Genomic DNA, 21,171 nt, shown 5'->3' with positions numbered 1-21,171 from the left:
AGGCAGAGAGGCCCTCAGCATACATGGCCCCCAAAGGCAGCCAGTGGCAGGAAGTCCCCACCGGCTCTGCTAAGCAGCAGGGGGACTTGTCTTCTGATGGACTCCGGGTTCGGGGTTCCACCTCCTCTGCCTCCCTCAGCCACGGTCCAGCGGGACACGGCTCAGGAGCCTGGTGGGAGCAGAGTCAGACACAACTGAAGCGACCTGGCACCCAAGCGTCCGCTGACAGATGATGATCAGCCAAGTGCAGTCCGTCCACACGGTGGAACAGTGCTCGGCCTGAAGAAGGAACCAGCTACTGGAGCCGCCACACCACGCGGCACCCAGAGCCGCCGCACCACGAGGCACCTGGAGGAGGTCACACTCAGTGAGATAAGCCAGACACAAAGTGGCGTGTGAGCCCACCCTCCTGAGGCTCCCGGGGGCTGGGGCGTGGGCGCTCGGCGGGCACAGCGTCCGCTGTGCAGGATGAACCTCTAGGCTCGGACGGCATCACACTGACAGCTGAAGGCACCCCAGCAGCGGCTGAAGCTGTCCTTATGCTCATTTCACACGCGGAAGCACTCAGATTGCTGCCCGCCCCCCGAGAGTCTAGGCTGGGGCCTAGGAGTCTGAATTTCTAACGATTTCCCAGGTGACGCTGCTGGTCACAGGGCCACAGTGGGAGAACTGCGGACCCGGGGCCCGGCCCAGACTGCTCATCTAAAAAAAGCAGAGGCTCACCTCGCCTGAGCGAGTCACCAGGTACCGAACGAAGGACACTTCAGACGACAACGCTTCCACCAAAACAGCATGAAACGGGGTCAGCAGACACCTTTCGTGTTCAACCTGAATGTTCCTTCTCAGACTCATGAAACTGCTTCAACCTTTGGGAACCCTGAGCTGTTCTGTTGTTCTGAAATTAACAAACTGTTCTCAGGAAATGGAAGCAGAAGTTTCCGCAACCTTATCATGGCCACAGCCTCAGAAATGAGAATTCAGCAGCTCTGTGGCCAGGGAACGTCAGGAATGCCCCCGCCCCCCGCCCCATCTGTGGTCTGCTCGCCTCAAAAAGTGATGTCACCGCTCGGCTCTTCATTATCCCTAACTCAGGAGCTCCAACAAACTGTATGCGGCCTCCATTTCCTTAAATTCCAGGTTCGCTTTTCTTTCAGTAACTTATTTTATGTAACATCTCAATATATTAACATAAAGCGAGCCCTCCAGCCCAGCAGTCTGTGACCATCCGCTCACTGGGCAGCCTGCCCCACGCGTGCAGAGCTGCGACAGGACACAAGCTCTAAGCGTGTTTCCCAGGGTCCACGGCCACGCTTCTCTTCCAGCTGTGCTGCAAAGGCAGAAGCCCTCCTAATCCCTAGCCACGCATGTACCACCGTGAACAGGGTCGCTCCCGGGGCGCCCTGCTGCCGCATCCTGCGCGCTCAGCCGTGTCCGACGGCGACCACACGGGCTGCAGCCCGCCAGGCTCCTCTGTCCCTGGGCTTCTCCAGGCAAGAACCCTGGTGTGGGCTGCCATGCCCTCCTCCAGGGGATCTTCCCTGCCCTCCTCCAGGGGATCTTCCCTGCCCAGGGATCAAACCCAAACTCAGGTGTCTCCTGCACGAATGACACACAAATTCTTTACCCCTTGAGCCATCAGGGGAATTGTCATGTAACTTTTAAACACACACGTTTTTGTTGTGAAGAAATACTTCAAACAAACATGAAAATACAGAAAATATCAGAACTCATGTATCCAGCGAAATTTCACTCGAGGACATTGTGCCATATTCTTTGCTGAAAAAAAATTAAATAAAATGTTACAGACGCACACCATCCTCCCAGCCACGCTTCCTATTCCGAAGTCACCGCCATCGCAGAGTTGCTGGGCACGACTTCCGCGAGGGCGGTGCATTTTCTCTATGTAAGGGTCCGGAGAGTATCTGTACGTCCTGTACTTCATCACGCAGAGTAAACACACAACTGCTTTCTTTTCCCAATGGCTGTGGAAACCTTTTCAGACTGAAACCGGGCGTGCTGACAGGAAGAAGCACGTCCCACACCTGTTCAGTGCAGGCAGTTTTCACAGCGGCGCAGCAGCACCTGGGCAGACACCCCTCGCGCGGCTCCTCCCCGGCAGAGAACGCTAAAGCCTCAGGCCAGCTCGGCCGGGTTTGCAGCACGCTCGGGGCGAGCCCCTCTGCTTCTGACTCCTTCCACTCCACCTGCTGGGTGCGGCCCTCCGTGTGGCTTGTGGGGTGCAGACGGCCCACCCTCTTGCCATGGATCAGCCAGAGCCCACCGCTCGCTCTGCGCCCACCAGGCGCCTGGGCAGTTTCACACGCCGCTGCCAAGGACAGGCCAGCGCCCTCGTGTCGGTGGACACACGCGTGCGTTTCTGCTGCGTCCATTCCCAAGAGTGAAATTACGCCTCCTGGGGCTTTGTGTGCACAGCCCAGCAAACAACCCCAGGTGTCCAAGTGGCTGAGCCAACGGACACTCCCAGCAGCACCAGGGGTTCCGGCCATGTCACACACTGGCCCATACTCCCTCCTTCCCGTCCGGTTTCGCCCATCGTTCCAGAAGGCTCCTGACTCTTACCATCCGCAGTCCACCTGCCACTGTATCTTGGCTTCTCTTATGTTCTGCACTCTCTGAAGTTACCAAGACTGTTGCCTGCGGACACTGCGTAGTGACTCAGGGACAGAACCAGAACTGCACTCTCTGAAGTTATTAAGACTGTTACCTGCGGACACTGCGTAGTGACTCAGGGACAGAACTAGCAGTCGCCCAGCTCTGCTCGGCTAACTGCCCCTGCTGTTAAAGGCAGCGAGAAGAACACCGCGGTGCACAAAGCACTTCACTCTATTCTTTATTCTCTCTGCTACAGCCAGTTCCTACAGAATTCTGCATTTTTTTCCTGCTCACAGACACTTCCCCGAGTGGCTTTCATCCGCCCACATGGACCACACGACATCGCTAACACACCTCTTCAGACGCCCCCACTGCCGGAGAGCCACCAGAGTCATCTGAGTCGTCTGTGCGTGTCTCCTAGCAGCATGGAAGAGAAAAAGAAAAAGGGCTTTCCTGGTGGCTCAGGGGGTTCAGAATCCACCTGCCCGTGCAGGGGACATGGGTTTGATCCCTAGTCCGGGGGGATCTCACGTGCTGTGGAACAACTAAGCCTGGGGGCCCCAACTACCGCGCCTGTGGGCCTGAGAGCGCAAGCTCTCCAAGGGGAGGAGACACCACCACAAGAGAGCCGAGCGCCACCATGCACATAGCCCCTGCTCGCCGCAGCCAGAGAGAAATCCACACAGCAACGCAGACCCAGCACAGCCATACACCAACCGATAAAATGAATTTTAGAGAAAGAAAACAAACAAAAGCTTCCTAAGTGAGGCTCAGAATGACAACCCACCAGCAGAACAGCTCTCAGCGCAAGCTTCCCCAGCTCCAGCAGCGCCCGCCCCGAACGTTCATCTTTTTCAGCCAGGAAAGGCTCCTGCCCCCCGGCCCCTCTCTCCAGCCGCTCCTTCTTCCAGCGCCGCCCAGAACACAGCTCACACCTACTGGCCTGGGCGCCCCTGCCTGCCACCATTGTGGCCAGGGTCCCCTTGCCCAGAACCCACCATCCAAGACCATCTCCTTGAAAACTCGGTCCCAAGTCGCTCTGAATGAGTCCTCCTCAGTGACAGCAAGCTGCACCCTAACCGCCCCCCAACCAGAGCTCCCACCTGCATCCCACTCGCCTCGTCCACCAAATACTGTCCACCTCCACGGCGAGAACAGAAGCGTATGAGAGCAGGCCTTTTTGTTCACTTTGCTCCCAACTAGTAGCCCAGCGATTAGGAACAGTGTCCAGCAGAGAGTAAGTGCCCAGCAAGCATCTGTCAACGCAAAGCAGGAATCGAACTCCCAGGAGCAAGAAGGCCGCGTGGAGCAGCCAGGGCCTGCTGCGTCTCCCAGGCGGGAGGACCCCACGCCCCCCAGTGCACTCAGGCCTCCCTGGCGGCAGGAACCCCGCCTTGGTGAGCTGCAGCGAGAGGCAGAGCTGTTCACACAGGACGCCACACAGAGCCCTGAGCAGCGACATCCTCGCCCTGGTCTATCTGCCCCCACCACGGCCTCTCTGCCAACCTGCGGTTATATCCACTCATCTGCCCAAAGAACATAAGACAAAAACCCTGATTCTATAAAGCTCCAGTGGCCTTGGGGATAACCAACCTACACCACAAGAAAAGGATGCTCTCCACCTTCCTGCAAAGGCTTACGTGCTTCTGTGTGTGCACGCTCAGTCAGTCGTCTCTGACTCTGTGTGACCCTATGGACTACTGCCCGCCAGGCTCCTCTGTCCGCGGGGTTCCCCAGGCAAGAACACTGGAGTGGGCTGCCACTTCCTTCTCCAGGGGGTCCTCCCAACCCAGCGATCCATAGCATTGCAGGCAGATCGCTCACCGCCTGAGCCACCTGGGAAGCCATTAGGAGCTTTTATATTTTGCTTTACATAATATAAATATAAACAAGCAACCTCTTAAGGTCCCTCCAAGCCCGCTGTACTTACTAGTTGAGAATTTCCAAACTGAATCCCCTCCAGCCTCAGAAGCACGACACAGACGCGGCTTCTCCAGGGAGCGCTCCCCGAGTGCCCACGGGAGAGGCCGGTCTTTGAGGTCTCGGGCTGGCCTGAGCGTCCTGGCCAAGCTCCTCCTAACCCACCTGGTTCACAGGTTTCCCACATACACCACACAAACCCCCTCAGGGAGCTCTCACTTCCTGACCCTGCCCAGCACAGGAGGGGCACACACCATGTACACCCCAAAAGTTCTGCATGACGACGGACAGGCACGTTTCCAAACAAGACCACCACCAGGCACCGTCCCCACGCCAAACACAACTCATCCAAGATGGACCACGGCCTCAAACGCCAGAGCTAAAGCTGCAAAACTCTCAGCAGAAAGCACAGAAGCAAATCTCTGTGACCTTAGGTCACACAAAGCCTTCCTGGATATGACCCCAGAAGCACCGGCTAAAGAAAACAGACCAACTGGACTTCATCAAAACTAGAAACTCCTGGGGCTTCCTGGCGGCCCAGTGGCAAGGGCGCGGCACTCTCTCTGCCAGGACCAGGTCTATCTCTGGTTGGGGAACTAAGATTCAGCAAGCCACACAGCACAGCCAAACAACAACCGAAAGAACAGAAGCCGAAACCTACTGTGCTGCAAAAGTCCATCAAGAAAGTGAAAAGACAACCCACAGAACACAGACGACACCATGCGTCCAATAAGGGACTTGAGCCTAAGGCACATCACAAGTGATCTGAACAGACGTTTCCCCAAAGGAGGCGCACAAAAGGCCAACAGGGCCGTGAAGAGAGGTCCAGCCCTGGGGCCCCCACCCGCTGGGGTGGCTGCAATCCGGAAGGCAGGCAGGAACACGGGCTGGCGAGGTCGTGGGGAACCTGGAACCCACACGCTCGGCAGCGGGAAAGCCCGGCAGCCAACCTCAAAAGGTCAAACACGGGCTGTGAGCCGATGACGCCACTCCTAGGTGGACGCCCACGAGAAATGGCACAGCAGGCCCACACAGAGACGGGCGCAGGGACGCTGGCATCAGCGCCAGTCACGACAGCCAAACACGGGGACAGCCCAGCCGTCCGTGGACCGGGGCACGAGTAAGAAAAATGTGAGTTATCCATACAACGGAGTACCATTCAGCCATAGAAAGAAATACCGATCCATGCTACAGCACAGAGGAACTCTGAAAACACTGCTGAGCAAAAGGAGCCGTCGCTAAGGCCTTCAGAGCATTAATACATGGCTGTATTTATACGAAACTGCAAGAGGAGACAAACCCACAGAGGCAGAAAGACTAGTGGTTGTGCAGTCTGGGGGACGAGGGGTTTGGAGGAGAAGGGGGGCAGCTACTGACGGGCGCCGGATGATGAGAACGTCCTGGAATCAACTGTGGTGAAGGCTGCATCGCTCTCAGGGCACACTAAACACCACCGAGCGGCACCCCTGAAGCGGGCGAGTTACGCGGCGTGTGACTCAAACCCCAGCAAAGCCTCAAAAATGCCTGAGGAGGTCCTTCTCTGCTCTGCAGTCCTGTGAACACGGGCTAAGTGTCCTCCTAGCCCGGGATGGAGCCTGGAAGGCAGACGGCTCGCACCCTGAGGGAAGGCGTCTGCTAAGAAGGAAAAGACCAGCCACCTGCAAAACCCTCCGGGTGGGTTGCAGGCACGAGTGAGAGAAGCCGAGCTGTGGAGGCCGCCGCAAAAATGCCACGTGGCCACGCTCAGGGCCCCGGGGACCTCCCTGGCGCCCACACGGCTGTGAAGCTGCAGGTCCGTCGGAGCAGTCGCAGCCACTGAGTCCAAGAAACCCCTCAATTAAGTGTTTTCCCCCTTCCTCCTCCCCCCATGGACCCAAAAGCAGGATGAAGACGGTCACTCGGAGCGTGTGTGCAGAGTCGACCACCACTGAGGAGGCATGGCCAGTGTCTGAACCTTCTGGGTCCTTATGTAATGTCTCCTTAACCCTGCAGACACTCCAAGTAGATACCCTGACCTCATTTTACAGACGTGAGACCTGGAGGCCCCCCGGCAGCAAGGCCGGCCAGAGGTCAGGGTGAGCCAGGTGACTCGTGGGGCCAGAGCCCACGTTCCGTGAGGGGCTCAAGGGGCCTCATTCGACGCCCACAACACGCAGGGGACAGGGGGCACGCCACACTCCTGGGCCAGTGGTCGGGGCACCTCGATGCAAACGCCCGACCCCCCTGCGGCTGTGAGCGAGCAGCCCAACTCTCTGCGCCGTTTCCTCATCTCCGAAACGGGGACAACACCAGGCACATTACTGGTTGACGGCAAGAATTTTTAAAATACGGTTATACGTGCAAGATACAGCACAGTGCCCGGTTTTTCCAGGATGTGCGCCCAGACACAGCCGCAGACTGAAATGGACTGCTGGCCAGGGCGTGCTGATCCCTCCAGAGCTGGGTCCCACGGCGACGCGACGCCCTAAATCCCCTGAGAACCCCCAGAGCACAGACCGCCCCAGCCCTCGGGAAGGGCACGCGACCTACTGATGTTCACGCCAACCGGGCTTCTCTGGCTGCGAGCTCCTCCCTGGGACCAAACCACACAGAGAGGGAAAATCGCTTGTTTGCTTCCTCAGGACATCACAAAACTGAAGCCCAGGCCTGGAAGGAGTCGCCTATCAGGCGGTCTCCCCTGACCCGACTCCCAGCAAGAGCAGCCTGCCGCCCGCGGGGACCCTGCTTCTTCAGGAACCGGACAAACCTGCTTCTGGAAGGGCTCCTGGACTCTGTTCATCAAAATCTCCTCAGGCCTCTCCCTTCTGGAATGCTTTCATGTGGGGAGGCCCAGGGACTTTTTCCAGAGCTTAAAAAAAAACCACTATTTTAGCTAACTCGGGAAATCTTGGAATTCCTGACAAAGCAGAAGTTCAAAGTTCCAAAAAGAATACTCATCTCTGTTCAACTCAATCTGGTTTTGGTTTTGTTCTTTAAAAAAAAAAAAAAAAAAACCCTCCTCCCAGGCCTGGATGGTTTCGTCTAACAGTGACTCAGGTTTTCTAGGGTCTCTGGACATGAAAGTGAATATATTCCAAAATACCTGGCAGCCTCCCTCTCTGGATTCCAGCAGACGCGGCACAGAGAATCTGCATTTGCAGCTGAACTCAGTCCCTCTAATAAAATCCCAAGCAATCACCCAATGTTATAAGCCAAGTGACATACAGTTAAATTCACTTAAACAGATATTTATCGATCACAGGGAGCGAGACAGGGCCCCTGCCTGCCGGCTGCCTTCGGGGCAGACGACTAGGAAAGCGGTTAATCAAGCAGAACACGGAACGCCTCGGAAACTGGCAGGACAAGCTAGGAACTGTGAAAAATGTCACAGAAAGAGAAATACTGAGTCAGTTCTCCCCCCACGATTAAACCTGCACTGAAGGCGGAGCCGGTTCTGCAGACGAGGAAGGGCTGAGCGCCTGCCGAGCCCCGCCCACCCCAAACCCCAGAGCTGGAGGACGCGCCCGAGCAACGCCAACGCGAGGGACCCAGCCCGAGCTCCGCGCGCGCCGGAGCTGCTCTTCCTGAGCTTTCACACCCACCGCCCGGGACGGAGCCCCTGCAACGCCCCCCAGGCTGAACGTGGGCTTCCGGGGGGCGGGGCCGGGCTGGGTCCCCGCTCAATCCTCTGGGCAGGCGGACGCTCCCTTTCTGGAAAGAGAAGACCGCACACCTCACGAGGGTCTCGGGTGGTCTCCACCAGAACAGGACCCTGGAACCGCCTTCCTCTCAGCAAAACCCCCTGAGGACCGAAGCATCTGTGTCTGGGAGGGGTGGTTACTCAGTCAGAAGCCGATCCTCCAGACAGGCTCCGTAAGGGGCCCGCGGTGCAGACAGCGGAGTCGGTGTGAGGTCAGACCCCACGCGTTGCCGGAGGGCACTCCAGCGCGGCCACCTCCAGCAGTAGCTGCCGGGCGAGTCAGTCCCTGGGTGCCTCAGTTTCCCCGTCTGTAAAGTGGGGCAGGTGAGACCCCTCACCGCACAGCATCACTGCAGGATTAAGCTAGTTCACGCGTCAGGCACAAGGAAGGCCTTAGCCATCACTGCGAACACGCAGCACCACCACCCTGCACAACACCCCACCCAGTCCCCTGACCAGGGAGGTGGAGGACGGGATACCTCTCCCTACAGCAGAGCCCCTCTCGGGAACAGCACCCCCCACAGCGCACGGGGAAACCTGAGCCTCTTGCAGAGACGTCCAAGAGACCCCGACTCCACCGTCCCCCCCACGAGGACCCGCGGGGGGCGGAAGCCACCCCGAGATAAGGGCCTGCACACGCGCAGACCGGCCTTGGGGCCTGAAGAGCTGACCTCCCCTGGGCGTGAAGCCCCGCCCACCCCGCCACCTGGACTGAACTTCTCGGGAGCTAGGAGGAGGTGGAATTACGGTTCCACAGATAATGAACTGGGCAGAGTCAGGAGTGCCACCCGACTCCGTCCCAGCCCAGGGCCTCTGCACGTCCAACAGAGTCAACATTCCCAGACACCCCTCCTCGTGACACGCGGTGCCGGAGGCCCTGCGGCCCCTTCCCGCTGGTCCCAGGGCCCCGGGACACCTGGGCTTGCCAGCGGGCTGGGCCGGCGCCAGTATAACCAGACACAGACATCGGAAACAGCGGACCAGCAATCTCATGCTGACGAGCTGCACAGTCCTCCTTTGGGGGTGGCTGTCGACACAACAAAACACGCATCTCATTATAAATACATCTGCAACATCAACCAGAGGGTGGAAGCTGAGAGGCCAAAACCCCTACAAGACCATTTTCAAGCAAGACCCCCGGCGCCCACTTCTGCCTGTCAAGCTGCGTTATTAGCAGATCCACTCACCATCACAGGATCTGGGACGCGCTGGGGTTTCCCTGAACCTTGTCTCCTGGGACACAGACACAGACACACAGGCGTGTGAAATGTCTACGGACAGCTTTATGCACCAACACACGTGGTTGGGCCTGTCCAGGTCAAAAGCGGAAGAGAGCGTTGCGAGGGCTTCCCTGGTGGCCCACGGCTAAGGCTCTGCACTCCCAGCACAGGGGCCCGTCCCACCCCTGGTGAGGGAACTGGACCCCAGAGGGCACAGCTAAGAGCCGGTGCAGCCAAATAAGTAAACACACACGAAGGTTAAAACGCTGACAGCCCTGGGGTCCTGGAAGCCCCATCCTGTGCCCGCACAGGCCCCCCCCTTCTCCGGCCAGAGGGGACCACAGCCCCGCCTCACAGTCTCTCCCTCGCCCCTCATCTACGGCCTCACCGTCTGCGTGAGCGAGCCCGCACAGCAGAGTCTGACTGCGTGGTGCGAACTTCACAGAAACAGGAGGCAAGTGTGTCCCTCCCTGGCTTCTCTTTAACACCCTCGGTAGAGGGCACAGGGACTCACAACTTGCACTTACAGGAGGTCACTAAGCAGGACACGACCAAGGTCGTCTAAGGACATCGCCCCAGCTCTCAGAGTCTAACAACGGAGCTTACTAAACCGTGGTTCCACACGCGTAGCTGACAGCAGCTGTCACCTCTAGGCTGGGGAACTAGTTTAGCAAGAGAGAGGCTTTGTCCACCAAGAGCAAGCATCAGGACAGTTTTTAATGCTGACTCCCGGCGAAGGATCACATTTTACCACCTTCGTGCTCTACAAGCATACACACACGCCCCTTGATTCGCTATCCCGCAGACCTCAAATAGGAAAGCATGAAACCTCCTTAGCAGCGCAGAGTAACGCTAAGGGAGCCGAGCAGACAAGATGTAAACACGCCTGAGGTTAACAATGTCCGACACATACGCACAGGAGCAGGAAACAGGCTAAAATCCGCGGTTGTGGGCTCACGGGCGATTTCTCTCTAATCCGACGCTCGTACTTGTGGTTACCTTACTTGTACAACCTTCTCCTCAAGTGCACAATCACACACCACATGAAACCTTACTGGTCCGGTTACGACTCACTCATGAGACTTGTAGGCAAGAACGTCACTAGCACAAAGCGGGCTAAAGAGTCTCGGAAAGGTATGTCCCGATGCGTCCAGAGTTGCCTCCAGACCTTACACCAGCTGCCCGGGAACTCATCAGTCATGAATCTTCACCTCACACGTGCTTAGTACGCATACTTCAAAGTGGGGAAGAGAGCTGAGGGACCCTGAATACACCCATCCCCACACCCAAGGGCACGATTGTCCTCCCACAGCCAGGCGAGCCGGCAACAGCGCCAAGGGCAGCCTCAGCCTGCTCCTGCAGCTCCAGCGGCGGGGTGCGCCCACCCCGGCCACACGAGGCTTCGACGCTGATCGTTGGTGCGGGTCAGTTGTTCAGTTGTGTCCAGCTCTTTGCGACCCCATGGACTGCAGCACGCCAGGCTTCCCTGTCCTTCAATGTCTCCAGAGTTTGCTCAAATTCATGCCAACTGAGTCAGTGATGCCATCCCACCATCTCATCCTCTGTCGTCCCCTTTTCCTCCTGCCCTCAATCTTTCCCAGCATCACGGTCTTTTCCAGTGAGTCGGCTCTTTGCAACAGGTGGCCAAAGTACTGGAGCTTCAGCCTCAGCATCAGTCCTCCCAGTGAACATTCAGGCCTGACCTCCTCTAGGATGGACTGGCTGGATCTCGTCACTGATGCTTTCCCCAGGAACCTCTACCTCGAGTCTGGTTATGATTTCTTAACTATTCTACAACGAACACAATCAAAGGATGAAAGATGAAAACGCTACCGTTCTTCAGAGGGTGACATGGTCGGAGGTGCACTCTTTGAATCCCTGAGGGTGCAGGCCGCCAGCCTGCTCACTGGGCCTGGGTTCTAATCACCGGGGCAGCTTGTCTTGACATGCACTGCAGGCCCCAGGGAGGCCACTCCCATCTCTCCGGCATCTCACCACTCCAGCCTCTCCCATCAGCCTGAACGCTGCAGGCCAAACATCTCTTTTTTCTGGTGCATTTTTCTCAGGAAGGAAAAAATAAACCAAAACAGAATTCCCCTACCGGAACACATCACTTTCTTGCTAACCACAAATTCTGGCAAAATCTGCTCTACGTAGGAGAGATTCAGTTCCTCTTTCCTCAGATGGACACATTTTACCTTGCAAATTGTGTGTGTGTGTGAGAGAGAGAGAGAGAGAGAGACAGAGAGAAAGAGAGAAACAGTTCAAAGAGCATTAACACCCATTTAAATAACACTCGCACAGCTACCATTGTTACCAAACTAAAACGTGACGCCACCCTAAAGAGCGCTTAGGGTGACAGTGTAGCTCCAGGGAATCTCCTGGCGGTGCAGAGTCAGGACGTCTCCTGCAGGAGCCCCCGGTCCCATCGCTGGTTGGGGAACTAAGATCCTACATGCCGCCAAAGAACCCAAAAAACCAGATGTAATTCTATTCCAACAGCAGAGCCCTGACTCCATTAGCAGATGCTGGGATATAAAGGAAAGTAATGGTTTCTGTCCCTCAGGAGCTGACAACAGAAATGTGTGTGATGGAGGGAGAGAGGACAGGAAGGTATTTTTTTGCCCCAGCGCAGATGGTACTTTAAAGTATAATTTAATCCGTCAAATGCATACATCTCTAGCGACAGCTCAGTGAATTGCCTGACAAATGCATCCAGGCGGAGCAGCGGCATCCGGGTGGTCGAGGGAGCACAGGGGGCATGGAGACCACGCGGGTGGCGTGGGGGGAGGGCGTGGAGACCACGCAGGCACACAGAGAGGCCGGCAGCCAGCTGCAGAGTCGCTCGGAGGACAAGCAGAGTTCAGGGGATGACCCCACCGAGAGCCAGGAGGCCCCCCAAGGCTTGAGAGGACGAACCGCTCGGAGCTTCCTGGCCAGGAGGCAGGTACGGTGTACATTCCACGAGGGGCTACAGGAGAAGTGACACGGATCGCTGGGGACACGGTGCGTTCACTGCCAAGGTCTAGAGTCCAATCCCTGGTCAGGGAGCTAAGATCCCAGGAGCTGTGAGGCGCAGGGACGAAGGAAAGAAGGAAGCGAAGACAGGGTTAGGTCTGCAGGGTTGGAGGAAAGCAGGGCTGGGACCCAGTGGTAATCTGTACTCTTATCCAGTATGACGCAATTCCCAAAATCAGGTTAGACAAGCAGCCACCTATCACACTCATTCTTAGGCACTCCAGGGCACCATCGCTGAGCTGTATAACCTCTGAACAGACCGTGAAATAAACTCTCATGTTGCAATCAGAAAACAGGGTTCCAGTCAATCAGATATTTTGATGGTTACAATTTTAATATGAAATCCACAACAGGCCTAAGACCAAAATACAAAAAGAACAGCAACAAAGCAAAAAAAAAAAAAACCAATCCCATAAGAAAATGGGCCAAAGATAAGAACAGTCAGTTCAGGAAGGTCACACAAGATCAAAGCATCACAAGAAACTAACCTCACTGATAACTGAAGAAATAGAAATTAAAACAAAAATAAAACAGGTTCTTAATTTCTCTAATGCTGAAGGAATTTTTTTTTTAAAAAACATGGCACTTAATGGTGATGAGGTTACAGGGAGAAGATGCATTCTGCCACAGGTATAAACTGGCAACAGCTATCACAGAGGACAACTTGTCAGCATTTGTTAAAACAAACAACGTGCAGCTGTGCTTCCCCGGTGCCTCAGTGGTAAAGCATCCGCCCGCCGATGCCGGAGACACAGGACTGATCCCTGATCCCGGAAGATCCCACATGCTCAGAGCAACTAAGCTGTGCTCGAGAGCCCAGGACCCACAGCTACTGAACGCTGTGCCTGAGAGCCTGTGCTCCGCAACAAGGCAGCCCACCGCAATGAGAGGCCCACGCACCACAACTAGAGAGTGACCCCTCGTCAGCTGCAACTAGAGGAAAGCCCAGGCAGTGAGAAAGACCCAGCACAGCCAAAAACAGAGGATTTCTTTAAACCGTGTGCAACCCTATGGCCCAGCGATCCCACTCCTCGGGGCGTTTAAGGCAGCACAGCCAAAAACAGAGGATTTCTTTAAACCGTGTGTAACCCTACGGCCCAGCGATTCCACTCCTTGGGGCATTTAAGGCAGAATGTGAGTGCCTGCTCAGTCACTCGGTCGTGTCCAACTCTTGCAACCCTATGGACTACAGCCCACCAGATTCCTCTGTCCACGGGATTTCCCAGGCAAGAGTACTGGAGTCGCTGCCATGTCCTCCCCCAGGGGATCTTCCCGACCCAGGGATCAAGCCCGAGCCGTCTGCATCTCCTGCACTGGCAAGTGGGCTCCCTACTGATGGGCCACCTTGGGCAGCCCTCACAGCAGACCGATGGCCTCTAAAGGACCCACACCCTAATCCCAGAAAACTGTGAGCCTGCTCGACCACACGGTAAAGGGGAACTCAAGGTGCCGACACAATTCAGGTTGCTGATCAGCCGACACTGAAACTGGGAGAGTCCTCCTGGGTGACCAGGTGGGCCCACTGTGACCCGAGGAGCCCTTAGAAGTGGAAGAAGTGGACAGAAGTAGGAGTCAGAGACAGGACAGGACAGGCCGGCGCAGCCTGGGGCAGCTGGGGCAAGGGGTTATCATGCGGAAGGCATCTGGGAGGCGGGAAAGACCAAGAAACGGCTTCTTCCCCAGGGCCTCAGGATGGAACGCAGCCCTGCCCACAGCCAGATTTTAGCTCAGGAAAACCTGTTCTGGCTACAGACCTCCTGGACTGTAAAATGAGAACTTTCTGCTGGTTAAGCCACTTTGTGTGTGGCCATTTTTGTTACAGCAGCAGCAGAAAACCAATATACGACCGTAGGGAAACATAGGCGCGGAGGCGCGAGGAGGCGTGCACTGTCTGAGCACATGAGTGTAAACACAGAAACAGCATGAGAGGGTCCATCCCAGGCTGGTAAGAGGGGGGTGAGTGCCAATCTACACTGTTCTCAGTGGTGTTTGCTTTTTTTTTTTTTTGTAAGGGAAATGCGGTTATCTACATATTGTAAAATTGAAAGTTAAATTTTTAGGAAGGGAGTTAACACTCCCTGCTTAAGCTTCCAGGGATTAGAATATGCTACGATTCTTGGGGCTCCCCTGGTAGTACAGGGGATAAGAACCTGCCTGCCAATGCAGGGAACACAGGCTGGATCCCTGGTCTGGGGGGACTCCGCATGCTGTGGGGCAACTGGAGTCCGTGTGCCCCAGCCACTGAGCCGGCCTGCTGCAACGGCTGAAGCCTCCGCGCCCAGAGCCTGTGCTCCACCGCACGAGAAGCCACCACAAGGAGAGGCCCACGCTCGGCAAGGAGGAGCAGCCCCTGTTCCACGCAACTAGAGCAAGCCCTCTCTCAGCAACAAAGACCCAGGGCAGCCAAAAAAAAATTAACTTAAAAAAAATTTTTTTTAAACATTAAGCCTGAAAACCACAGTGAACATCGTTTTTTCCGACAATCCCAAAGGCACTACAAAACCTAGACCCCCATGGTCCCCACAGCTAATACTAATAGTGAGCTATGGCTGTGTGGGCAGAACACCAGTGAAGATGGAATTCCACAAGCCACAGCTCCTTCAACAGTCAAAATCAACCTTTGCTTGAGCAAAGGCACCTGAAACAGGCTGGCTGACCGGCCCACGCTGGGCTCAGATGTGTGACCTCCTGAACACAACATTCTGTGAGCATGAGCCGTCACACGCTACCCCTTACAAAGCTACAAGAGAAAGGAAAAATAAAGGCCAAGGGCTGGGAGCGGCGGGTCTGGTGTCTAAAGGCACTCAGGCCAATCCGGAGCACTGTCCACCCCCACCCCGGCTCCCAGCAACTTCACTCCACTCCCATCTCCTTTCCTCCCTAGTGAATATCGTGTTTGGATAAAATTCACTCTCAAAGACGTATTTTCTGATTGCACCCCATCTAACCACCATCCCCACCACAACACCCCCTCTTACTACTGCCCACTGTAGGCAGGCCACTTACCTCTGGGTTTTAGCTTTCCCAGTTTTTTTTTTTTTTAAGTGCTTTTTTCGGTTGGTGGTGTGTTTTTCCTCTACCACGCCACCTCCCTCAACTGGACGCCTAATGTTAACAAAATCACCACGGCCCCTAACAAGGCCAGCTGCCAGTCTCAGACAGCGGGGCTGGCTGACTCCATGATGGCGGCCAGTGGGTGAGTCCTGCAGGAAACAGTCAGGCTGTCCTTGCACCTGCAAATAGAGGCCAGAACCACCACCACATCCAGCAACTCTGAACTGCTTTACATCCCCAGGGGAAGAAGCGTTCCTGCTCAAACGCCTCATGTTTCCAAAAGTGACCTGGACAAGGAGTCCAGTGTGGGCACCTGAAACAGGCTGGCTGACCGGCCCACGCTGGGCTCAAACGTGTGACCTCCTGAACACAACGTTCTAACCGTGAGCGGGAGCCGTCACACGCTACCCCTTACAAAGCTACAAGTGAAATGAAGGCCAAGGGTGGGGAGCGGCGGGTCTGGTGTCTAAAGGCAGACTCACCCAGGGTCTTCAGGGCACTCAGGCCAACCCAGAGCACTGTCCACCCCCACCGCAGCTCCCAGCAACTTCACTCCACTCCCATCTCCTTTTCTCCGTAAGGAATCAACCGTCTTACAGCCCTTCAGGGCTCACTTTAAGCATGAGCTTCTCAGGGACACCTTCCAGACCCTCCAAACGGAGTTTCCAACTTGTGCCGCCGCCACCACCAAGAAGCTGCAGTAACTCACACCCACATGTATCCTCCAGGTGGAAGGCTAGAGGGGGTACCATCCGAGAAAAGCCAAGCCTCCCGCGTGCTTCTCAGCGTTCACGCTCACCCACTAAGAAAAGCACTTACGGAGAAACACGGCGGGCTGGCCGAAGAAACGCCCAAGTCCTGAGCCGCCACAGCCTGTGCCAAGGCCCGGCAAGTCCAGGGACACGCGGAGGGCAGATGGGCACGCAGGAAGCGCGGGGCGGGCGGGCCCTGCGGCCCCGAGGGACCCGGACAGTCCCGGGGAGACGCAGGCAGAAGCGCGCGGAGAGGCGCAAACCCGGACAGGTGCTGGGGTTCTGAGCCGCGGAGCCACGCGCCCTCCTGGGCGTGGACCGGGAGGGGCCGTGAGAGGGGAGGACCCAGCAGGCGCGGGGAGTCCGGGGCCAGGAAGCGAGCCGCAGGCCGCAGGGCCTCAGCGGGCGCTGGCCGGAGCCGCGCGGGGCCTGGGGGCGGCGCCTGCCATACCTGCCGCTGGCGGGTCCGCCTCCTCGTCCGCCTCTGCCTCAGCAGCTGCAGCTCCGGGCGCGGTGGGCAGCGGGTCCATCGCGCCGCCGGTCATGTGAGCGCTCGCCACGTGACTTCCTCCGCGCCCGCCGGCCTGGGCCCGGCCTCGCCCCGCCCACGCCCAGGGTTGGCCACGCCCACTCCCGGCCTATCCCCGCCCGCCCCGGGCCTGCCCCGCCCGCCCTCGGCCTCGCCACGCCCACGCACCGGGTCCGCCACGCCCACTCCCGCCGTCGCCACGCCCACTTCTCCGCCTCTTCCCGCCCCGCCCCGGCTCGGCTGCCACGCGGAGGGCAGGTGGCGCGGTCCAGGCGCGCGGTCAGCGTCCAGCGTCCGCCGCCCCCTCGCCCGCCCAGTCAGCCCCCAGCTGCCTTCCCTCAGGCCCCCGCTCACTCACTCATCCGTTTACTCTCTCACCTTCTGGTCCGCTCGCCCGCCCGCTTCCTCGGTCGTCCGCCCGCTGGTCCATCCGCTCGTTCGTTCAGCGACTCGCCCACCCGCTCCCTTAGCCACCTGGTCGTTCAGTCGTTCCCTCGCTCACTCAGGTCCCCGGACTGCCCCCTGGAGGCCAGGCGGGCCTGTGCATTTGGTGCCCTCCCCTATCTGGAGGACGCAGTGGAGCGGGTGTCCCGACTTCCAGAACAAGACTGTGGGAGCGCCGCACAAGAGCGCTCCCCCGGCCCTGGCCGGGTTAAGGGATCCCGGGATGCGGAGAGCCTCAGCTGGGGCCGGAGGAATGAGGAATTCGGCAGGAGGAAGGAGCGGGTGCCCACGGGCCCCGAGACATCGCACAGCTGCAAACGCTGTGGTCTTCCTGGAGCTAAAAGCGGAGGCCGAAGAGGAAGCTGGAGCGACTGGTGGGGCTCCGTTAGGGAGGGCCTTGTTCCCAAGGTAAGGACCGTGGACCTGCTAATACCGGGACAACTGTTAACGCCCAGGGAGCCAGTAACAGCAATCAAGAGCCCAGAGCCCCAGTCAGGGTCCTAGGAAGGACTCCCCTCCCCGGGGAGCTAGTTCTCTTTGCTACAGTCACCGGACATCTTTGTGAGCCAACCAACAACGATGCTGTCCCCCAGCACAACTGAGGAAGTGGTGTGCCTCTCCCAGAGACCAGCATGGAGACGCTTTCCCAAGTCTCAGCGGGATACTGTTTCCTTCCGCCACCGCAGGCTTCCTTTAAGCTGGTTTTGCATCAAGTGATGTGCTCAGCACTTTCTCCCCTCCCAAGGGCGCCGGCACACACACACACATTGTCATTCTCTGTCTCCCGCTCCCTCTCTCTCTCTCCATCTCTCTAACTTCCTGGAAGTATTTGCTACATATCTGTGTCCCTCCAAAAGATCCTTATTCAATGCTTAAACACTCACTGCACCTTGAAAACTGTGAGGCACTAAACAGGCATAAAGTTAGACATTACACGAGACTAACAGCATGCGTGCGTGCTGAGTCGCTTCAGGCGTGTCTGACTCTGCGAACCTACGGACTGCAGCCTGGCAGGCTCCTCTGTCCGTGGGATTCTCCAGGCAAGAATACTGGAGTGGGGTACCGTGCCCTCCTCCAGGGGATCTTCCAACCTAGGGGTCGAACCCACATGTCTTGCATCCCCTACATTGGCAGATGGGTTCTTTACCACTAGTGCCCCCCGGGAAGCCGCACAGATAACAGCATATTGAATTTATTGTTTTACTTGAACACCCCTGACGTGGTCAGGCAGCCTCTGCTGTACTTCAGTGTCCACACCTAGGCTGCAGTAACCACCTGGGAGCACTTACATATACCCCGCCTGAAGCCCACCCTCAGAAGCTCTGATTTAATTGGTCTCAGGTATGGTCCAAACTCGGGATTTTTTTTTTTAAGCTCCCTGGGTGATGCTAAGGTGCAGCCTAGGGGGAAAACCACTGCTCTACGTTGAAAGTCTGTTTTATCCTTGCAAACATTTCTTGAGCGTCTGCTCAGCATCTGTTTGTCATGGGAGAGGAGAGTGAGGGACCCCCACATAGGGATAACCAGGAGAGGTCCCCACCTTCCAAATTTTCCGATGGAATTGATCAGAGGAGCAGAACACAGCAGGGTCCTCACACCACGCAGAGCACGGTGTGTGCCGAGGACCACAAGCATGGGTGCTGTGGGAGGAGAGATGAATGGTTGCTTCCTCTGTGACAGGCTGTGAATCCCTCTAGGAGAGAGGAATTCAGCCGTTACGAGCTGTGGACTACACTGCCAGACATCGCTAACAGTGAAAGCATGCTTGGGAAACACGCCTCAAAATATGTCTGCCTGTAATGTCTTTAGATCCTCGCCAAAGAAGCCTAATCCCTATGCTATTTCTGTTTCATTCAGGAAATGGTAAATAGAAAATGGAATCTCTGCTTTTTTAAACCCTTTGATTACTGGCATGAATTCAGTTACCTTAAGACTGTTAATGTATTCTGAGTCACTTTTTTCACTTTCCCTTCAGGAAAACGAGAACAGTATAAGCGAACTGACAGAACTCGGGACACAGGACACTGAAGCCGGGACCCACTCTGCAGGTGGAAAGGGGCCGAAGGGCTCTCACCGGTCGCCCTGCAGAGATGCAAGCATCTCCAGGTCCTACTAAAGGCCTTTTCAGAGAGTCACTAGAATGCCTCGAGGAGGATGTCTTCCTCGAGGTTATTAATAACCGTACACGTGTTTGTCAGCGCAGGCTCCATCACGCTGCAGTAACAATCCCCAGTCTCAGGCCAGAAACAACAGAGGAGCCGTATTCAGCAGCAGCCCTCGGAAACCCAGGAGGAGCGGGCAGCCACCACTCTGGATTCCTGTCCTCCTGACAAAGAGAAAGTGCTCAGAGCGTCTAACTGCTCTGGCTCAGAAGCACCACAAGGCTTCTACTCACGACTCATTGGCCACAACTAGTCATGGCTATACCCAACCACAACTGGAACATTTTACTATGCCCCTGGAAGACAGCCAGCCAGAAACGCCTGATACACAGCACTAGATGCTAACCACACTAACCAAGCTAACATTTGCTGGACATGCCTATTATGTGCTGAGCACCCTTACATATGCCTTTTCCTTAGAAGCTCATCGACTCCTCACAATAAATCTAGAAGATAGTAGTATGATTATCTCCATTTTGGCCAGGAAAGACCCCACAGCTAGTCGATAAAAGATCTGGGGTTCAAATCCACACCGTCTGGTGCCAGAGACCATCCTCAGGGCCCCTGCAGCACTTCCCCTGTGCGATAAAGCTGGCAGTTTATCTTCAAATGTCCTAACCCGCAAATTCTGCTCCACTCATAAACACTCCCCTTGTTTTGGGAGGCTGGTAGGGAAGCTGCCTGTGGCTCTGAACCATAACACAGGGAAGAGGAAGAACTCTAAAGGTACAGAAAATTATAGTTTCATTAATAATATCAATCATCCCAAATTTCTTTTAAAATACTAGGTTTCAAACACCACGCTAATTGACGAACCAGTATCATCTCATTTAATACTTCGACAATCATGGAATCAAATCCTCCTCTGACACTCTGGGTTACCCACTCACGCAGCGCCTCTCCAGTATCCATTCTACAGTTCCTGGGGCGGTCCAGCAGCTAACACTCTGCTTCCATTGCGGGGGTGCAGGTTTAATCCCTGGTCAGGGAACTCAAGTTTCCATCCTTGATGACGGAACTAAGGTAGTCAGAGAACTGAGATCCCACATGTTTCACAGCACAGCCAAATAATCATTTAAGAAAATAAACATTAAAAAAATAAAATTCCTGCCTGGAGTAAAGGGGTTTGCTCACATCCTCCATGAGCCCCAGGAGGCTTTAAATATCTCAAAGAAGTTGGCTGTCCTAATCAAACTTTATTTTGGGGGTTTCCATGTTTTTATTTGGCTGCGTGAGATCTCGTCTCCAATACCAGGGACTGAACCCGAATTCTCTGAGTTGGGCTCCCAAGTGGCGCTAGTGGTAAAGAACCCGCCTGCCAGCACGGGAGACGTAAGAGACTAAGGCCCAATCCCTGGGTCAGGAAGATCCCCTGGAGAAGGAAATGTCAACCACTCCAGCACTCTTGCCCGGGAAATCCCACGGACAGAGCCTGGCGGGCTCCAGTCCATGGCATCGCAAAGAGACAGACACAGCTGAGCGTGCGCACATTCGTAACCACTGGGCCACCAGGGAACTCCCTGTCCTAATTCGACCTTGGACAAGCTACTTAACCTGCTTCCGTTTTCTCACATGCAAAATGGATTTATCAAGATAACATGCTCCAAAAAGTTGCCCTGGTCCAAGTTTTAGTGAGGTTCAATAAGAGACCTATCAGGGTGGTGTGAACCGATGCAGAGGTACATTCGCTCTGTTCCCCAAACAGAAATGCTAGCTAACATTTTACCCCAAACTATTTTTTATTACACAGCTGGATTCAAAAGCAAGAGAGAGTGCCCCG

At 56.0% G+C, this 21,171-nt stretch overlaps 1 protein-coding gene across 2 annotated transcripts in view; it reads right to left on the bottom strand.

Moving 5' to 3' along the window:
- SNX8 (sorting nexin 8) overlaps positions 1–16,830 on the bottom strand; it is a 39,236-nt gene extending 22,406 nt beyond the window's left edge. For both annotated transcript variants that reach the window (XM_018040284.1, XM_018040285.1), the window contains exon 1: positions 16,708–16,830. In XM_018040284.1, the coding sequence (XP_017895773.1) occupies positions 16,708–16,801 (94 nt within the window). In that variant the 5' untranslated portion in view covers positions 16,802–16,830. The remainder of the gene's footprint in view (positions 1–16,707) is intronic.

Source organism: Capra hircus, chromosome 25 (assembly GCF_001704415.2).
Source record: "Capra hircus breed San Clemente chromosome 25, ASM170441v1, whole genome shotgun sequence".
NCBI classification, from domain to species: domain Eukaryota; kingdom Metazoa; phylum Chordata; class Mammalia; order Artiodactyla; family Bovidae; genus Capra; species Capra hircus.
The sequence above is the reverse complement of the archived record's forward strand: the minus strand, read 5'-3'. Positions and strand labels throughout refer to the sequence as shown.